This window comes from Nelumbo lutea, chromosome 4 (assembly GCF_056320005.1).
Source record: "Nelumbo lutea isolate HS-2025 chromosome 4, American lotus-T2T, whole genome shotgun sequence".
NCBI lineage: Eukaryota > Viridiplantae > Streptophyta > Magnoliopsida > Proteales > Nelumbonaceae > Nelumbo > Nelumbo lutea.
Genome location: NC_142687.1, coordinates 3,829,906 through 3,847,964, shown reverse-complemented (window position 1 = coordinate 3,847,964; position 18,059 = coordinate 3,829,906). Strand labels below are relative to the sequence as shown.

Sequence of the window (18,059 nt, the reverse complement as noted above, 5' to 3'; positions counted from 1 at the left end):
AAATATTGACATAGATCTAATTAGTAGAATTTATTAGTGAAAAATAACATAAATATTATATTCAATAAGAGAAAATGAGATTCAATAAATTAAGTATAAGACTTAATGAGAGGAGATTAAATGATATAGAAATTAATAATTGAAATTAAATTTTCAACCCTTACAATTAGAGTTACATTAAATACATAAATATGAACATTTTAATAGCCATAGAAGTTGATATTAAAAATATAATAAAATAACTTCTATAACATTTCCCAAACAAGAGATTAAGGTAATTTTAATCCAAAAAAAATCACGCTTTTATATATAATATATATTATTCATAATTTGATTCAATCCGATATAAATCCAACGGACGGATAAGATTTGATTTGAATTTTTATATATAAACGAATGATCTACCTTATATCCGATAATCCGATCCGTTTGCAACCGTAGCCCTAAGCCTCTGTATATGAAAAGTAAAGAAGAGTGTTAAGGATAACTCGGGTAGCGTCGTCACTCGTGTGCGGGCCTTTTCGCCATTGACTCATTGTATCAGTGAAAAGTGAAACTGAAAATAGCGTCAAGGTCTATCTATGGCGTCGTCATCGTCGGGAGAACTGAAGAGGAAGCGAGCCGAGATGGAGATCGTATGGCAAACCCCTGCGAGCCCACCGGAGCGCCATGATTACATCTTCCGCAATGGTAAACATACAAAATTTCAAACCCGATTATCTTTCTTCCCGCCAGATTGTTCCATTTCTTCCCTATATCGGTATTATGAAGGATTTGAGTTTTGGCGGGTATCCTGCAGGAAGGCGCCACGTCAAGCCCTACTACTTCGAGTTCATCTCTCATGTAATCCCAAACTACTACTACTTTCGTTCAACATTTCTTCTATTCTCTCTTTCCCATTTTCCATATCCGTGGTGTTTCTAAGTCTGTTATTTACAATTAATCAAAACCCTAATTGAGCCATAGTCGTAGTTTCGCGTTGAAAGCTGTAAGTTTCATTATTTGTAGGTTAAGAACCGATGGGCTGGAAAAACCATTGTTGATCTTTTTGCTGAAGAGTTCAAAGGAAGGCCATATGACTATTATGTATGTCCGTTACTCATAACTTCCTTTTTGTTTTTATTTAGGTTATTTGTGTCTACTGTCAACTTCAACTATCTAGTTCTCCTCCCTCCTCTGTTCATTTCAGATGTTGTTGGAATTAAACTGTACTGGAAATTGTCCGTGTATTTGTTTGTTATGAAAACCGGGCTGTACAGGTTGGTCGAACTAAGTAGAGCTAGCTGGGCTGGGTTTGTCCATGCCCTGGGTGCCCCTCACCTTTTTTCGCCCCCTAGGAATTGCTTCTACTCGGTTCCCACGAAAGGCAATTAACCAAACCTGACCACAAAAGGCAATATTTTCTGTAAAACATCGTTTGTCGAATTTTTTAATCAGTAAAACATTGCACAACATATTCATGAAATCCTTGAATAATAATCTAGGATTAATGCCAATCAAATAATCCAGCTATAGGGCTGCAAACGGATTTGATTGAATAGAGTATACCCAGATCCAAATTTGTATCACCCTTAACCGGATCAGATTGCAGCCCTACCCAGCTGGACCTTTTTCCAATTCAACATCCTCAGTTATTTTTGACTGATGTTTGATCAACAGTTTCCCTGCAGAAAAAAAACTTAATGAGATTATCGTATTGGAGTTCTGGGTCTACACTCCACAGACTGGGTGCATTGATTGGATGGCACTCATATTCGGCATGACATGCAAAACCATGTTATATGTTCATTTGTACACACTTAGAGATGGATTTATAACATACATTAGAGTTCATATAACATATTTGGCCTTGTATTAGTTATGATTTCATGATTGCAGGGCTCTGAAAGGTTACAACTGTTTTAAATCCAATAGGTTAGTGCTGTAAAAGCTGGGAGGATTCAAGTTGATGGGCAGATTGTTCCAGTTTCATATATAGTTCAATCCTCACAGAAAATAAGTCACTTTCTACACAGGTATCGTTTTGGCACAAAATGACATTTATTGATTGAGTTATAAATTTCAATTATCAATTCTCAACTTTTATATTTGTTGTTGTTCATGTTGTTATAATTATCATCACCATCTTCATTATTATTATTCACTTTTAAACTACTACAAAGTACAAACATAATCCTTCAAGTTTCAAGCTACAAAACAGACCATTGACAGGGGAGTTAATGTTCTAGGCATGAACCACCAGTGATGGCATGGGACGTCTCAATTATACAGGAAGAACCTGATGTCCTGACTGTTTGTAAGCCTGCATCTGTTCCGGTTAGTCAATAGTTGATGCTTCTCAAGATTCTCATATTTCAGTTTATGTAATATCATGGTCATTATGCCCTTTGTTTTACTTGTTTATCCTTTTCCTTTTCAAATTTAATGTAGATCTTGTTTTAATTTTGTTATACAATATATCAATTTCCTTCCTAAATAGATATTAGTATTTTCAGAAACCTATAAATGTCAATGTGTATTAACCTAAATCAAGACCCCATTGTCCAGATTCATGCCACTACTTGCAATTCTTTATAAATCTGAGTTTTTGTTTCAAAGTTATTAGGATAAGTGGTTTCAAACCCAAGAGAGAACACAATATGTACGCCTCAAAGGGTACTGCCCAAATCCCCCAAATTCGTGCTAGCCCTAAAAATTCTAATTATCAGGGGGTCAATATTTGGGAAATAATTGAGGAAACAAACATAACAAGATCTTGGTAAAGACCTCAACATAGAAAGTGGACACTTCATTTTCTAGGCTATGAAGGTTTTTCTCTTTGGGCAACAAGTCTGTCCAAAGTCTGTTAACAATTTTTCCTATTTCTTCCTATTTATTTCCCTTAATACAGTTGGTGTTTTAATGTGTATTTAAAAATATGCATTTGCCTACTCTAGATGCTTTTTATTTGAATATATTTTACCCATGTCTTATTGTCTTAAAATTATGTTGTTATGAGATAACACATTTACTTAGAATATATACTGCAAAAATTCTTAGTGCAGTATTAAGTGGGCTCGATGTACTTCCATGCTTCTACTTCCTGTTTCTATTAATTTTCTAATAAATTTTACCGTTAATTTATTGATAAAAAATTATTTTTGCACAGGTTCATCCATGTGGTCAATATCGTAAGAACACTGTTGTTGGCATTCTTCAGGCTGAACATGGCTTAGCACCCTTGTTTCGTATCCAGACAACATAATCAAGCTTGTTTTTCTTATTTTATTTAATTATCATGCATATCAAGTTATTTTTTCTTCTTTTATTAGCTCTGGATATCTGTACAACAGGCCACATTACCAATCATGAGTAGACATGTCAGTTGCTGTACAATTGGTAACTGTACGGATTGTTGATGTGCTTACTTATGATTGGGTTACATAGCCCATTGTGCACACTTTATCTGTAACAGATCTGGAGTCCTTTTATTAGGCCATCTATGATCTCTTGTTTCCTTTTATCTTATTCTTCAATCTTCTTTGGCTAAGTGGGGTTTGCCAGGCTGATTTTCCTTAACCCTTAGCACTTGCTTTTATCAGCTGTGCATCGATTAGATCGTCTGGTCTCTGGACTCCTTATCTTGGCTAAAAGTGCTGGAAAAGCAGATCTATTTAGGGTACAGGTCAGATTAATACTGCTACAAGTGGCCATTTAAATTTGTACACTGGAATGGTCTTTATGGAATGTGAATATTGCAGCCAAATCTGTAAATTTACCCAGTTCATTGGTTAACTATTGCCTAGTAAATATTCTGTGCTTAATTTTTTTTTTGCCTTAATTGATTGAAATAAAGTATATCAATAAAAAATGTGTTTTAGTTCTTATGATCAATCAGGTGGTTGCAGATTGAGGCTGGGATGTTGCATAAACAGTATATTGCGAAAGTCATTGGGATATTTCCTGGGGAAGAGGTAATATTTTGTTGTTGGATATCTTAAGGAGTATTATTTTCTGCTTTGAAAATTCACTTTCATGGTATAATTAATTTGCATAATAAATCCATAAAAAATTTAGTTTGCACATAAAACAAAAGGCTAAAAGTGAGCCAGGAAATTGATTGTAGATGGGTTCATACAATGTTTCCCTCGTACTTTTTACCATGGACGAGGGTTTTTTCTGCAGATACAGTTGAGTTGGAAGGGGACTGGGGTATGGTGAATTACATCTCAAATTTTATTTTTGATTCCCTAGGTCATTTAATTATGAAAACCTAATAAAATGTACTGGAATGGTGGTAAAGATTCAATGAGTATAAGCTAAATTACTAATCAGTCTAATAATCTAGTCAGCATTTACCTGAGAAGGTGGGAATGTAAATATAGATATGGGAAGGCATAATGGTAGGTGTTAACCAAGTATATCATAAATCTCTTCACCATCATCAAACAAGGCCCTCTCTGCACTTTTATAAGAAAAAGAGAAAAACAATGCAATTTTAGAAAAATAAGAAAGAGAAGTGAGAAAGAAGAAATGAATTCACTGAATCATTGGATTGATCTTATTGTTTACTGTTTTCTGTCAGATAATTAATCCATGTGAAGATTTTCAAGTTAAACAGAATTTCAATTATGAGTTAAAATTTTAAAGTACAGTTTAATTATTTTCAAAATCTAAATGTCTTTCCATCTTTGGAAAATATTTGACTTTGAGTTGAGTCATTTAAAGAAAGTATAATATAAAATAAAATCTAATTTCTGTTTAGCCCATCCTTGCTGAGGTGCACAAAAAGAAGGGTCAGAATCCTGTGGAGATGTACAAGGCCAGCAGTGATTTGGACTATCTGGGAGGAGAGGAATACAAGAACTTTTTGGTGAAAAAGAGAAGAGTAAGGAGATGATTATTGAGTCAATAACCTTAAGAGGGGCACATTGGGTGAAGACTTTGAATCTATTTTCAGATTTTACAGTGGGGGATATCTTTAGGAATTGGGGGACAAAGCTGACTCCTCGAGGAAACAAAAATTCCTTGAGGTGTTGTCACCCCCAATTGGTGGTTGGATGAAGCTGAATTTTGATGGCAGTAGCTTAGGCAATCCTGGTCCTTCTGGAATTGGGGGTGTGCTAAGGGGTGGGGTTGGTAACATATGTGGGTTTGTATTCGGGTCCAATTGAACAAAGAGATATGGTAAAGGCAGAACTTTTGGCTGCAGTTTTTGGGGTACAAAAAGCTAAAGAAATGGGATTTACAAGGCTGGTTATTGAAGGGGATTTGAATATAGTAACTAGGTGGTTGAAGAAAGGAGAGGGGGTGGTTTGGCAATATAGAAATGAATTCAGGTGATTCAAAAGGCTGTCAAGAAATATGAATATTACAGTAAGTTGGGTAAGAAGGTCAATTAATGGATTGGCGGATGGTTTAGCTAAGCAAGGAGTTGATAAATAACAAATGTATTGGGCTCAATTGTAATGGAGTAGGGATTTTACTATTGTAAAAGGTTGTCAACTGCACAACTTCTTGTTGTATTTTTTTTCTTCTTTATTTTATTAACAATAACATTTGTGTTGCTGATAATAAATAAATAGTTAAAATCTAATTGCCTTTTCATTTTTTCTTATAATATATTCGAAATCATAGGCCTGGGCTAAAGTCCTTAGCATAGGTGCTAAGCCCAGTCTGGCCCATGATCACCCCTAATTTCATGGTTAGGGGATTTATCTATGCTCGTGTTGGTCACAACTTTGTGCCTGTTATATGAACCTCAAGGGTTTCAAACATTGGTTGAAATCCAGCAGAAAAAGATTGTACTTTATAATTGTCACTGTGAAGTTTTATCCCCAAACTATTGTCTATACTTGTTTCTGTCCTTTAAATTGACAATGATATAAAATTTTTCCATTTGACACTTGGATCGAATTTTCTTTCCAGCAAGTTGTCAATGTGAATGTAAACTACAATGCTAGAGAAGGGAGAAGCTCAGTTGAGGTAAGTATTTCCATTCAATCTTTTTGATTCCTATTTGCAATTATAGATTATAACTATTAACTGAAAAACAAACTAAGACATAATAATGTTTTTGTACTTCAACAGTACTTTATCAGTGATATTTGTGTATGGCATACCATGGTGTTGCTAATATGGGATGGTATTGGCTGCTATGACATGGACATTTTCTTTTCTTTTTCAAGATCCAGAAGGTAAAAAAGTTTCAGAGTTGATGTATTCATGAGGGTCAGTCTGTCCATTAGAGCGATGAGTTTTTGAACGCCAACAATATTTTCTAGTCATTTTTTATCAATAAGATCATATTTTATTAGAGCCAAATGAGGACATTACAACAGGGTTGGAGGGTTGTTCCCCCCAAACACAATTTTACAGCTTTACTCAAAACATTTGATGTCTCGCAGCCCCTTGTTTAGCTAGATTATCTGCCATCCCATTTGCTGTTTTTCTCACCCATTTAAAATTAACATTCAACTCCCTCGCAATGCTCTCAACCTTCCTGAATGTATGCCCAATGGATCCAAGGGATTTGGGTGCTACATCTTGTCCAAGAGATGACCACCTGAGAGTCCCCTTCCACTTCCAAATTAAGGAACTCAAAACGCTTGGCAAATTTTAGTCCTTGTAGAAGTCCAAATAGTTCATCTGTCAGTGCATCACCATTTCTAGGGGCCCTGAATACAAAGCTCACCCTTCCTCCTGAGTCACTGAAGCCACCTCCTAACCCAGCCACATCCTGGTTACCAATGAAACTTCCATCAAATTAAGTTTCACAAAGTTGGTTGCTGGGGGTTTCCAATCCATAAATATATTTTCCCTTCCTTTGGCTGTCTCATGAAGTTTGGATCGAAGAGTCCTACCACTTCCTGTGAAGGAGTCTACCTTCAACCAAAAAGAGAACAAAGAGGAAGATGTTTGTTCCACTTTTACTCACATAAAGAATAAATATGACAATACTGTGTAACAGTGGATGGAAGTTGTTTTTGTCCCACTTTTAGACTTGACCCACCCGTGTATCCTTATCTTTGGGTTAGTGGAACAAGTCTTCTGTTTGCTGTCAACCAAAGCTCATTCTTTATTTTGCTATCAATCTTAATTAAGAAGACAGATTCCTTTCATACATCGACAAGCCATTCCATCTGATAACTGATTTTTGGACCAGGAAACCATTGAGAAAGGTTGGTGATTAAATGTTCTTGATTGATGTGTCTTTTGTGCATTGAATAGCATGGGATGAAGGCGCTACCTACCTTGTATTTCTTATGAATTACACGTGAACATTTTATCAATGGTTTGAGAGTTGGTCAGATTGATGTGGTCAAATAGTTTCCAAATAAAACATAATTCTTGAATGCAGGTGAAATCATCATTACTTTGTATGCCATGTGGGGTGCATTGCATCATTGTGTTTTATAGCTGGAATCAGGTCAAATGCCAAATGGTTTTTGAGTTAGAAGTTTAAACCTCTTCAAATAAAAAGGGAACTGTCACTGGTTGGGTCTTGCTTAACATCTCTTTTACCTACAAAAGCAATTTTGTTTATTTATGTTCATCATTAAGTGTTTCTGGACGGGTTTATCCAAGGAGAGACTTAAAGTATGTTATATTAGTACGTTTTCTTCTCATGCAGGTGGGTGATTGCCATGGTAGTACACCTTTGAAGGGGAAAGCTGCATGTACAAAGTTTACTCGGATTAGTACTAATGGAACTCATAGTATTGTCTTGTGCGAACCAATCACTGGTCGTACTCATCAGGTAAACAAAACTTGCAGGTTTCATTATTCATCCTGTTATTACTAACAGGTCCTTTTCTCAATGCATTATGTTTGCTGATAATTCTGCAAATCTCCCATCTTTGTGAAGGGATCAGTGTGTCAGATTGTATTTTTGTGGGTTCTGAGATCGGACTTTCTTTTTAGTTGATTCAAAATGGAAGAACTACTTATCACCATTAATAATTAGTAAATAAATTTAACTTCTATTATGTTTTCATTTGGCTCACAACAATATTGGAAGTTGTTTTTCCTGGTTTTGATAAACAATTAGATTGCAAATTCAAAGTCTTAATCATTTCATTGCTTTTGGATTTGCATAGATTCGTGTCCACTTGCAATATCTGGGCCATCCTATAGCCAATGACATGCTTTATCTCTCTGAAGTAATTGCTGATCGATCTATTGAAGGAATGAGTGCTGATAGAGCAGCGGCTGTTAAAGTGGGGCGTTCTCCAATATCCACATTTCCTTGCTCAAATTGTTTCGATGAGTATGAGAACTCTGGGGAAGACTTCAGTATTGACCCCATGTGTACAAACTGTCCAAATTTAGCTCCTAAAGGGTAAGAGGCTTTCTGGCATTGGGTTTTTAGACCATGAGAATGCTATGCTTGCTAGCAGTACAACCGATTCTCTCATATGTTCTGGGTATGAGTGTTATCATAAATCATACATCTCAAACATTGTGCCAATCCATGTAGGTCCCTCATCAACAATATTCCTGATATCTCTCAGGTATGATGCGCTTTTATTGATAGGAAGGGAGAAAAAGGTGCATGTTACAGCATAAAAAGGAGTTGTTTCTTTTTCTGCCTTTCATGGACAAATTTTGGCTTGTGACCTTTCCATGATTTCAGTCTAGTTTCTCTTTTATGGAGAACTTGTATTAAAAGCAAGTATGGATGTCTACTATTAATTGGGGAAAACTCCAAGGTTGTTCATAGGGCAGACATGGAGTATGGGACTCAAAATATGACCAATCCAGTGGTCATCTATCTGATAGGCAGTTGGGTTGGTCACAGGATCCTTCCATATGGCAGAAATAGCTGGAATTCTGTAGGGAAGACCCCTACTTGATCTCATAGACAGTGTGTGTATAGATGGCTAGATATCTTTATAAGCTTGATTGCATGGTCAATGGTCCTATCTAACTTGTCTGATGGTCTTGAGATGACTTCTGAAATGGATGGTTTTTGTCAGCCAAGCAGGTTTTTCTTAGTTCCTTCTAGGAGGGACCAGCTAGATGCGTTCACTTGGGACTTTGCTGCTGTGTTTTGGGCACTGGTTAAGAATTTAGGCTATGTTTGGTTTGAAGGAAAACGTAGGGAAAGGAAGGGAAACATAGGGAAATTTATACAAGGTTTGTAAAGGTTTTCCTACATTATCCTTCCTTTCCCTACATTTTCCTTCAAACCAAACACAGCCTTAGAGTCTATTCTTTTTCATTAAATTTTCCATATTTATGTTTTTAATTAGTCTCACGAAGAGTTAAAACCTATCTGTTACTGTGATCGCGATAGAGTTCATCGTGCATTTACCCCAATTTACGGTTGTTTTAGCTTATTATATTATCCGGCCAGGCCTTGATAAAGTAAAATGAATCCTATTGTCATAAGAATGTCGTTATCGTTTCTGCATTGGAAAATAGTTTTAGATTGGACGTGTTCTTTCTTACTTTGATTTTGATATTTATTAATTTATGTTGACAAAAGTATTGACTTTGATAGTCATTTATACCCTCCATCTCCTCACTTGTGTTTACCTATTTCTTTCGTGTTAATTACAGATATGATGGACATGAAGAAGCCTTGTGGCTTCATTGCGTGAGGTATTCGGGACCTGATTGGGTTTATGAATGCCCATACCCGGATTGGGCAATTCTTAGTTAATATCAAGATCATGAATGTGCACATCCAGATTGAGCTTCCAAATCCAATTGAGAGATTTTGTTCTTTTGGTAAAAAAAATCGAGACTAGAGAAGAGAGGAGGGGTTAATGAGCTTGGAGTTAAATGATGTAAAATGGGGAAAAAAAGGAGCGCAGAAGCCTTTTGGCTGTTAATATGTTCTCTTTTGTAGTAAGGCCTCTTTGAATATTATTATGGAAAGATGTCATAATCAGATCAAATATGGAACCTCCCCTACACTACCTGCACTATTCTTCCCACCGGGAGATGATGTGGCTGATTCAATCTACAATTGGTCATGGAGAACATTTGGCTGTCTACGTTTGACGCCTTTGACGGCCTCCGCTGATGACAGCGCTCTCTGCCTGACGACATTGTAGTCTATAATAACGACAAAGTACTGAAAGGCATGACTGTACTAACATTGAGAGAACCCATCTGTTGAACGTGGACGGCTAAAGTTTTCTCGGTGAGCATTGTAAGCTTTGAACTGGTGTTAGTTTCTTATCCTCCGGTCCATGCCAGCCGTATACTGCACGCACTAGCTGGGCTGGGTTTTAGTTCAACTCAGGCCCAACCTTAAAATTTGGACTTATATCCTGAGGCCAGCCTGAGCCTAAGGTCAAGTCCAAACTATTCAATCCGAGCCCAGCCCATACTAGAATTTGATGCAGTCAGGTTGGGCGTGGGCTGGGCTTGGATTGGTCAATCAGCCCATACTAAAAGTTGATATACATATGTATGTGTATGCATATATGCATGGTTTAATAAAAAAACTATGCATATTAATGCAAATATGTGTCTATATATGCATATCTACATGTATATGATCAGGTCAGGTTTGGATTGGGATAAGGTTGGGCTGAGTTTGGGATACCTAATTAGGCCCAAGCCCAGCCCAAAAAATTAAGACTCCTGACCCTTTCCCTAAGTTGCACCCCTATTTTGGACTGCATCTATCTATCTATAATTCTATACTACTGTTGGCAAGGGTTTTTCACAAGCACGGGCAAAGTTACCCCAAATGAAATGACAATTGATATGCAAGCATGACCTGAACACCTGGACACTTTTCTACTGGATGACTGGCGTTTTACAGACAGGATCTGTCCTTGACAACACCCATCAACTAGAGTAGAGTAGATCTGCAGAGGAGATTTCACCTAAATACAACTTTTTATTTGTGTTGCTAATGAAAGTTTATTTTCTCAGTAGAAAAATTTTGGAGGGAAACCTTTTGTCATAAAAAAGAACTTTAACCCTAGGGCTTTTGGCATACTATTCAGGCATAAAACCTTTAGGCATTGGGACCTATTTATGATTGTATCTCAGGTTTGAGTCATGGAAAAGTTGGGACAGATGCTATTTGGAGCAGAGTGAAAGCAACTGTAGAGAGTAACTATTTGAAATGTGGAGTAAAGGCTTTCATGGAAAGGGTTATCTACTCTTAGAGTGAGAGCAGTCGAAAAAAGGGTTAATTACTGTCAATGTAAGCAGCTCAAAGTTAAATAAGCAGTGAAAATGGTTTAGAAGTTAGAAGTACCAGTTCCACTTGAGTGGCATGTGTAACTGCACGCGAGAGGGGGGGGGGGGGCTGTCTTGATTCCAAATGTAGACACCAGACATTGGGAGATATTTTTTGCTCAATGTTTTAAACCCACGGTTGTGATAATATATATTATGTTTTTTTTTTTTCCTTTAAAAGCAAAGAAGGAATGAAAAAATAATTTTTTTTTCGGTAGAAAGAACAGAAAAGAAATTTAGGAACCCCCTAGGTCACCTTGCCCCAAAAAAGTCCCCTTGGCAATATATAGAGAAGGCTCCACAAAAGGAGGGCGAGGGCGCGAGGTTGATTCTTAAGATTGTAATTCCATCAAGTTTTAGGCATTTTTTTTTCGTTTTTGGAATGCACCAAAACTCATCAGTTCTAGTACAAAAACAAATATGTAGAAAAAAAAAACAAATTTTGTTGCTGAGTTGAGAACATAACAGGAGGCCCACCACTCTGTATAACGATGCATATTTTGTCATTGTGTTACGAACATAAAATGAGCGGTAAAAAGGAAGACACATGACAAACAATACAGATTACAGGTACAGGGTGCTGTTTTTAACCCCCTTTGAATTTTCAATTTTGTTTTGGTGAACTTAATTTTCCCCAAGAATTTTGAATTTTGACCAAAAGAACAAAAGAAATATCTAATATTTGTACTGAATATAGATATCTAATGTACAGAAATTCGTACATAAGTCGCCCAAAAGAGGAAAAAGTGCAGAAGGAAAGCCGCGAATGGTAAAAAAGCGGGACATTCCCTTGCAATTCTTTCTCTACTGAGTACTACTGAACTGAGGAATGCCCCGACTATCTCTCCCCTGCCCCCTCTCTGCTTTGTTGTGTGTTTTTATGCTTAAAAGCCACTCCATCCCATCTCATGACAGCGTCCAGCGCAGCATGGCATGCACCTGCAGATTCGTGTCAGTCAGAAGATAATATATCGCGCATGCGCCGATCCAACAGAACAGAGAGCTGTCTCCGCAGACTACTCTTCTTGTTCTGTTCGTTCCCAGTCAGTCTGCCGCCTCTCATGGCTCTTCCTCCCATTCCCTTTAATTTTTATTACCATTCACTAGGGATTTAAAATGACATGGCAGATATTGATTGGTCCAGTGTCGAACCCTTTTTCTAGTTGTTCTTATCAATTATCATTTGAGTGCTTGGATAGTTGGCTAGTTGGCCAGTTGGTTAGTTGGCTTGGCTAGCTTGCCATCGAGATATGACGTGGCTACAACCATTTTAATGTCGCAACGGACCAAATAATGTAGTGCTGAACGCGCTCTCGTTCGGTTCGGTTCGGTGATTCATGAGCTCCCTTCCCCCTAAAGTAGTGAAGTGTTTAATGAGGTTATACCATTGGCCGGTCGGATGTATTAAATAATCAATCAATCAATCCCCGCGACTTTAACGGCGCTAAACCGGAAAAACAAGACTGAGTCTGAGGGCTCATCGCATATAATTTCAGTTTCCTTTGGCTCCTTCACTACTTCTACTTACCCCAACACAGCAAGTGAGGAACTAACAAAAAAGACAAGCTAGTCGTTCTTTTAGCTAGGAGACCATCCTTTCTCTTTTGGCTACTTGGAATCCACTATCCAGTCTTCAGCCAGCAGTGTCGCTGTCTCGCTGGTAAATGCAGTTCCTACAGTGGGTTTTGTATCGCCACGCCATTTCCAAGAAATTGGAGTGCACTGGTGGGAGGGAGGGAGAGACACAAGGATTCAAATTTCGGAAGAGCAATAAAGCAATCTTAGGAAAAATATGGAGGGAACAAAACATTTATGGAAGAGAAGCAAAAGATGGAGATGATCGAAACACAAATAATAACCCTTTTCTTTTCAAGAAAACTCTTTTTTTTTCATTTCTTTTTCTTTCTATACAGAGGAGGGAGCAATTACATTTCTCTCTGCAACATCCATAATAAAAAAGGAACCGGAAATAAAGAAAAAAAAAGAAGCCCAGATGAAGAAAATGAAAAGAAAGCCTAGGTCAAGAGGGAAAGAAAAACATTAATGTGTCCAAAATGGAGGAGACAAAACAAACCTACTCCCCCCTTCTTTCCAATTTATCGGAGTTTCCTTTTCTTTCTCTGCCCCTGGGAATCTCTCCTCTTGACTCTCATCTCAGAGCCAGAGCGCTCCAGCTTCCTTCAGAAGTGGTACCAAGGTCCCATTAATATGAGATGCCATCACTCTGTCCATGGCTCCGACAAGCTTTCCTCCGATGAAAACAACCGGAACCGCAGAAGAACTACCCAACAGCCTCATTAGAGCTTTCTCCATCTCCTTCCCTCTTGGGTCTTCGTCGAGCTCGTAAACAGTTGGGTTGACACCCATCCCACAAAATAGCCTCTTAATAGCGTGGCACATGCAACAAGTACTGATGCTGAAGATTACAACAGCATTCTCTGAGGCCAGCCTTTCCACTCGCTCCAGTGGGTCACCGACGCTCCTGGTCGGCATGTAAGATCCCCACGACTCCGTCTGGTAATGCATAGTTTCGACTGGAACTTGGAAAATAGAGAAGGGACAAAAAGGGAGGAGAATGGACAACGATACACTGTGTGAAACTGTGAATAGGTATGGAACACTGAGTGGGAGTGAATGAGTGAGGAGTGATGAACGGTTGGTGGGTATTTATAGAGTGAAACAGAGAATTAACTTATTGTTTTTTTAAATAAATAAAAACATTCAGGGACAGTTAGGTAATTATGTGTTTCTTTCTTGCTGAGCTGATAGAATTGTAGTCGTCAGCTCATGCCTCATGTCTAATGAAAGATTCATAAATGTAGAGAGAGAGAGAGAGAGGATTTTAGATATCTGGAGACTGACTGTAATGGTTTGTCTGAGTTGCTGCTTATTATTTGCTTTGCCTTTTAAGAATTTGTGTGTATTTTCTTTTCTATACTTCTTTAATAATAAAGAAAATGTATAAAAAATTAGAAAGGATAAAGAAATAAGTTAATAAAAGAACTAGAGAGGGGAGAGAGAGAGAGTGTGTGTTGGCAGGTGTTGTTGGGACATGGGACAGGCTTTTTCAGGAGTTATTGTTGGTTATTAGACGGCTGTCTCCGTCCTTGTTGTCGGCTCAACTTCAAAAAGAGGGCTGTAACCTGGGTGTGGCCATCACGATCTCTGTTTTCTCTTAACTGAGACCCAATGCGCATGTTAGCAATGCATACGATCATGGTCTTTTGAATAAGCTTTTAACCTTTTTTTTTTTATCTTGATCTGTGTTAGGAGTAAAACACTTGCTGCTTCACCATTATTCTTTCTTGCCATATTCTCTCTCTCTCTGTTATCCACAATGTTAACAATAGATTTCTTCTTCTAGTTTTTGAAGAATTTCATTTATGTAACAATCAAGGAAAAAAGTAAGAAAAAAACTAGAATTGGTTTACTTGATATGGGATGTAGTAGTTATATGGGGGCATCTTGAGTGTGAGGAGATGGAATTTATTAGTAGAGAAATTTTCTTTTGGCAACGTTATTGCCTTCTGGTATGGGTTGTAATATATATTGTGAATCTACGTCCTGTTTTTTATCCTTTTAAGTTCAAGTTTAGTCCAGGTTCAGTGCTGCACATGCCTGAAACTCGAACTCGAGAAAGCACCCATTCCGTACGAAAATACCTTAATAATTATATTACAAAAAGAACAGGAAAGTTTAGTATAACACCATAACCTACTCCTGTTAATAAAATAACTAATAATAAGAAGAATGAGCGGTTAGATGCTGGTACGTACAATTGGCTCTGTAGTCTTTATCACAAAAATGACGGTTTTCATTTCATTTCAGAGAGTGAGAGAGAGATGGGCGAAGAAAAAGAAAACGATATTATTCGATTTTTGCTGTCGGGGGAGTCGTGTTTTGGTTTTACCGTAAGTTCTAAAAATAGAAAGCGGGGAAGTGTACAGGAGAGGAGTGCAGAGAGAGAGAGAGCGCAGTAGGCCGGATAGTGTTTGAGCACTGTTTTGAGTGTTTTGACTGGGAGTGAATTACAACATAGAGACGCAGACGCTTGTGTTTAATTAGCAAACACTCATTCGTCATACATTATTTACAGTCCATATATATAGTAAAGTTCATTTAGAAATAGATGGAGGGGGAGTGGAATGGTTTCTGCATGAATGAAATGCGAGGCAGCAAGTACCAACACCCCCCATCATATCCCACCGGCCCAGCCAAATCTACGTTTTTTTTTCATCGATGACGCAAATACGCAAAATCAGAAACAGCACTGTTGCTACCGTAAGCTGATAACGACCACCCGGCAGTCGGCACCCCGCCAATTCTTCTTCTTATTCTTTCTTTCGTAGGTCCTCTGTCTGTCTCCGTAATTCCCGTTTAATAATAAATTATGTGTGACAAGTCAGCAGAATGGAATATGTGGCAGCACATTCATCGTTCATCAACAAACAAAAATTCGTAATCTAGTAACTAGACCGTTCGGTCAGACTGTCTGAGAGACATGACCGTGTCCTCCCTTCTTCCATTAATCCATCATCCATGACTTTGGTGGAGCTGTTCAGCATCAATTCAAACCAGCAGCAGCAGCAGCAGCAGTGCAGGGGAGCTTCGTAATCGTACCTGCTGTAGGATGTAGACACACTCTCTCTCTCTCTCTCTCACCCCACTCAGGAGAAACCCTCATGGGATCAGACCAGGTTTCTTTTCTTTATGACTTTATTCCGGCAAAGAATTGATGTGTTGTAATCTAAGGAAGGATAAAGAGGTGGGCCACCAATCATGATGCACCACGTCAGCCAGACCAGATCATTAAGATTTTAGATGGATGTAGGCACGTGCGAGAGCGTTGTTGGAGGAGAGCGGTTCCTTGCGATTGCGGTTTAAGAAGAACAATGGGGAGTTATCAGGTTAGTTATAATGATGTTGGGGAAGTATACGGCACGTGGGAACACGGCGCCGCTAAAAGCCGGTAACGTTGGGGTTGCGTGCGCACGATTATCGTAAAATGATAGGCTGATTTCGCTTGTCGGATGTTTTCCTTTCTTTTTTTCTTCTTTTTTTTCCTTAATAAATAAATAAATTCTCATTTTGAGTAGGTATGTCAATGTGTATGTCAGTCAGTAATTAGTATCCGATCGTAAATGCATATGACCAAATCTGGCCAATTGACTTTAAAAATGATGGAATTACTAAAGTGACCTCCCCGTTCTGGCATGGCGCGTCAATGGTAATAACCTAATCGTTGAGGCTATTTCTGTAAAGAGAACTTTGTATGTGTAGGGTGCTTGTAGTTGTAGAAGACACAGATGAGGCCAAGGATTACGATTTACGAAATACGAATGCTAGGAAGGACATGTTTTGGTGTTGCATGTTTATGTTTATTTGCATTACGCTATTTGGCTGCCAACTAAACTTTAACAGCTGTCCATATCCGTAATTTCCCTTTATTTCTACTGGAATGCTGATGTCATAAAAAATCTTGCATGATGTCATTTATTTCTTATTCGATGGTTGTGATTGACCATATATTTATCTAGTTAGATGCAAATATACAATTGTTAGAAAAAAAAATTGATAATTGTTAATATTAGAGATTGACTGAACTCTGAAGAGCAAAGTTTTGGAAAAAAACAGAACGATCAGTCACAACACACAAGATTCAACTCAACTGAAAAGAAGTAATGGATGTATAGCGTTGGTGATGGTTGGTGTAGTATGATATAGTTTAGAGCAGACAGCTCTCTGGAATCTGAATGCACCACGCAGTGTGGGTGGCGGAGTACGGAAACGGCGGAAACCGGCGATGGGAGGGCTGAGAAAGGAGGTGGTGGAGGCTAGTTCAGAAACTTTGGGTGGAGGGCGGGTGAATGGGTCCCAGTGGCGGAGAGGAAGGGGACAAGAAAAAAGCTTTCTAGGTCAGCGTGTTGGCAGGGGTGTGATGTCTCGTGTCGTACTGTCTGACTACTGAGCAATGTTGGGCATGCAAAGAGTAAGAAGGGGGAGAGAGGAGAGAGAGAGAGAGAGAACACTCTGCACACTCCCTCCCCTTCTTGCCCTGAGCCTTGACTCTCTCCTCTCTTTCTCTCTCTCCTACTCGTCATTCCTCATTCTGCCTCAGTAAAGTCTGACGCATAAGCCCAACTTTTCTCAGAACTAATAATTTATTATTCTCGTTTGCCGTTAAAGCGGAACGACATGACGGCTTTTCCCAGTCTTTGCTCGCCGTCACAGGTTAACGGCTGACGTTATCCTCAGTTGACTGCTTTTCTCTTATTCTTTACTTCCTCATTTTCCTTTTAAATAATACTTTCGCTTATTGTTTGTCGCTTTCGGTTCCTCCTTTTTGAGTAAGTTTGATTCTTTCTTTCTCTGGGGCTTCGCTTCTAAACTTCATACTCAATATCTACGCTGCTATATGCATCTTGCCTTCGCTCTTTTCTTATTCTTTCAAATATAAAATATTACTTTGGCTGTAGTAGCTGACCGTCCTTTTGTCTCACCACTTCACCAAACCTTAGAGCTTGACACGTGGTTTAATGGGTTGCTGCTTGATATTTTTGAGGAGCTGCTTTCATGTTTCCGGTCTTTGTGCTCTAGTTTATGACAGCTTTTTTTTTTTTTTTAATTTAGTAAAAAAAAAAAAGAAACTTCACCCATCGTTTTCCACGTAGGATACGAATCGAGGATCTGGACCCACCATCGGTTGGATATATGATGATATCAACATCTACGGGGTTTTACCCTAAGTTTTAAGTCTAAGTACTGGGGATTCACCAATGACATGAGTCCAAGCTCCAGCCAGGAGGCAGGATTCAGGAGGTGAAGGGGCCATTAACATTTAACAACACAGAGAAAACTATTTCTGGACGACC

At 38.3% G+C, this 18,059-nt stretch overlaps 2 protein-coding genes across 4 annotated transcripts; one reads left to right on the top strand and one right to left on the bottom strand.

The window, feature by feature from the left end:
* The first annotated feature begins 417 nt into the window (after window positions 1-417).
* LOC148853442 (Pseudouridine synthase family protein) lies at window positions 418-9,884 on the top strand. Of its 3 annotated transcripts, XM_088984027.1 has the most exons (13): window positions 418-690; window positions 800-843; window positions 1,009-1,086; window positions 1,915-2,015; window positions 2,229-2,316; window positions 3,149-3,227; window positions 3,582-3,664; window positions 3,888-3,953; window positions 5,908-5,964; window positions 7,613-7,738; window positions 8,079-8,320; window positions 8,459-8,492; window positions 9,544-9,884. In XM_088984027.1, exons 1-13 carry the CDS (start codon window positions 582-584, stop codon window positions 9,547-9,549), a joined length of 1,113 nt encoding a protein of 370 aa, XP_088840153.1. In that variant the 5' UTR covers window positions 418-581; the 3' UTR covers window positions 9,550-9,884. The 3 variants fall into 3 exon arrangements, with proteins under 3 accessions (XP_088840153.1, XP_088840152.1, XP_088840154.1); XM_088984026.1 differs by lacking the exon at window positions 8,459-8,492; XM_088984028.1 differs by lacking the exons at window positions 1,009-1,086; window positions 8,459-8,492 and having other exon boundaries at window positions 469-690.
* A 3,164-nt stretch (window positions 9,885-13,048) lies between these two features.
* Window positions 13,049-13,835, bottom strand: LOC148853441 (glutaredoxin-C1-like). The gene has a single exon (XM_088986196.1). It carries the CDS (start codon window positions 13,711-13,713, stop codon window positions 13,342-13,344), a length of 372 nt encoding a protein of 123 aa, XP_088842322.1. The 5' UTR covers window positions 13,714-13,835; the 3' UTR covers window positions 13,049-13,341.
* Window positions 13,836-18,059: the final 4,224 nt, after the last annotated feature.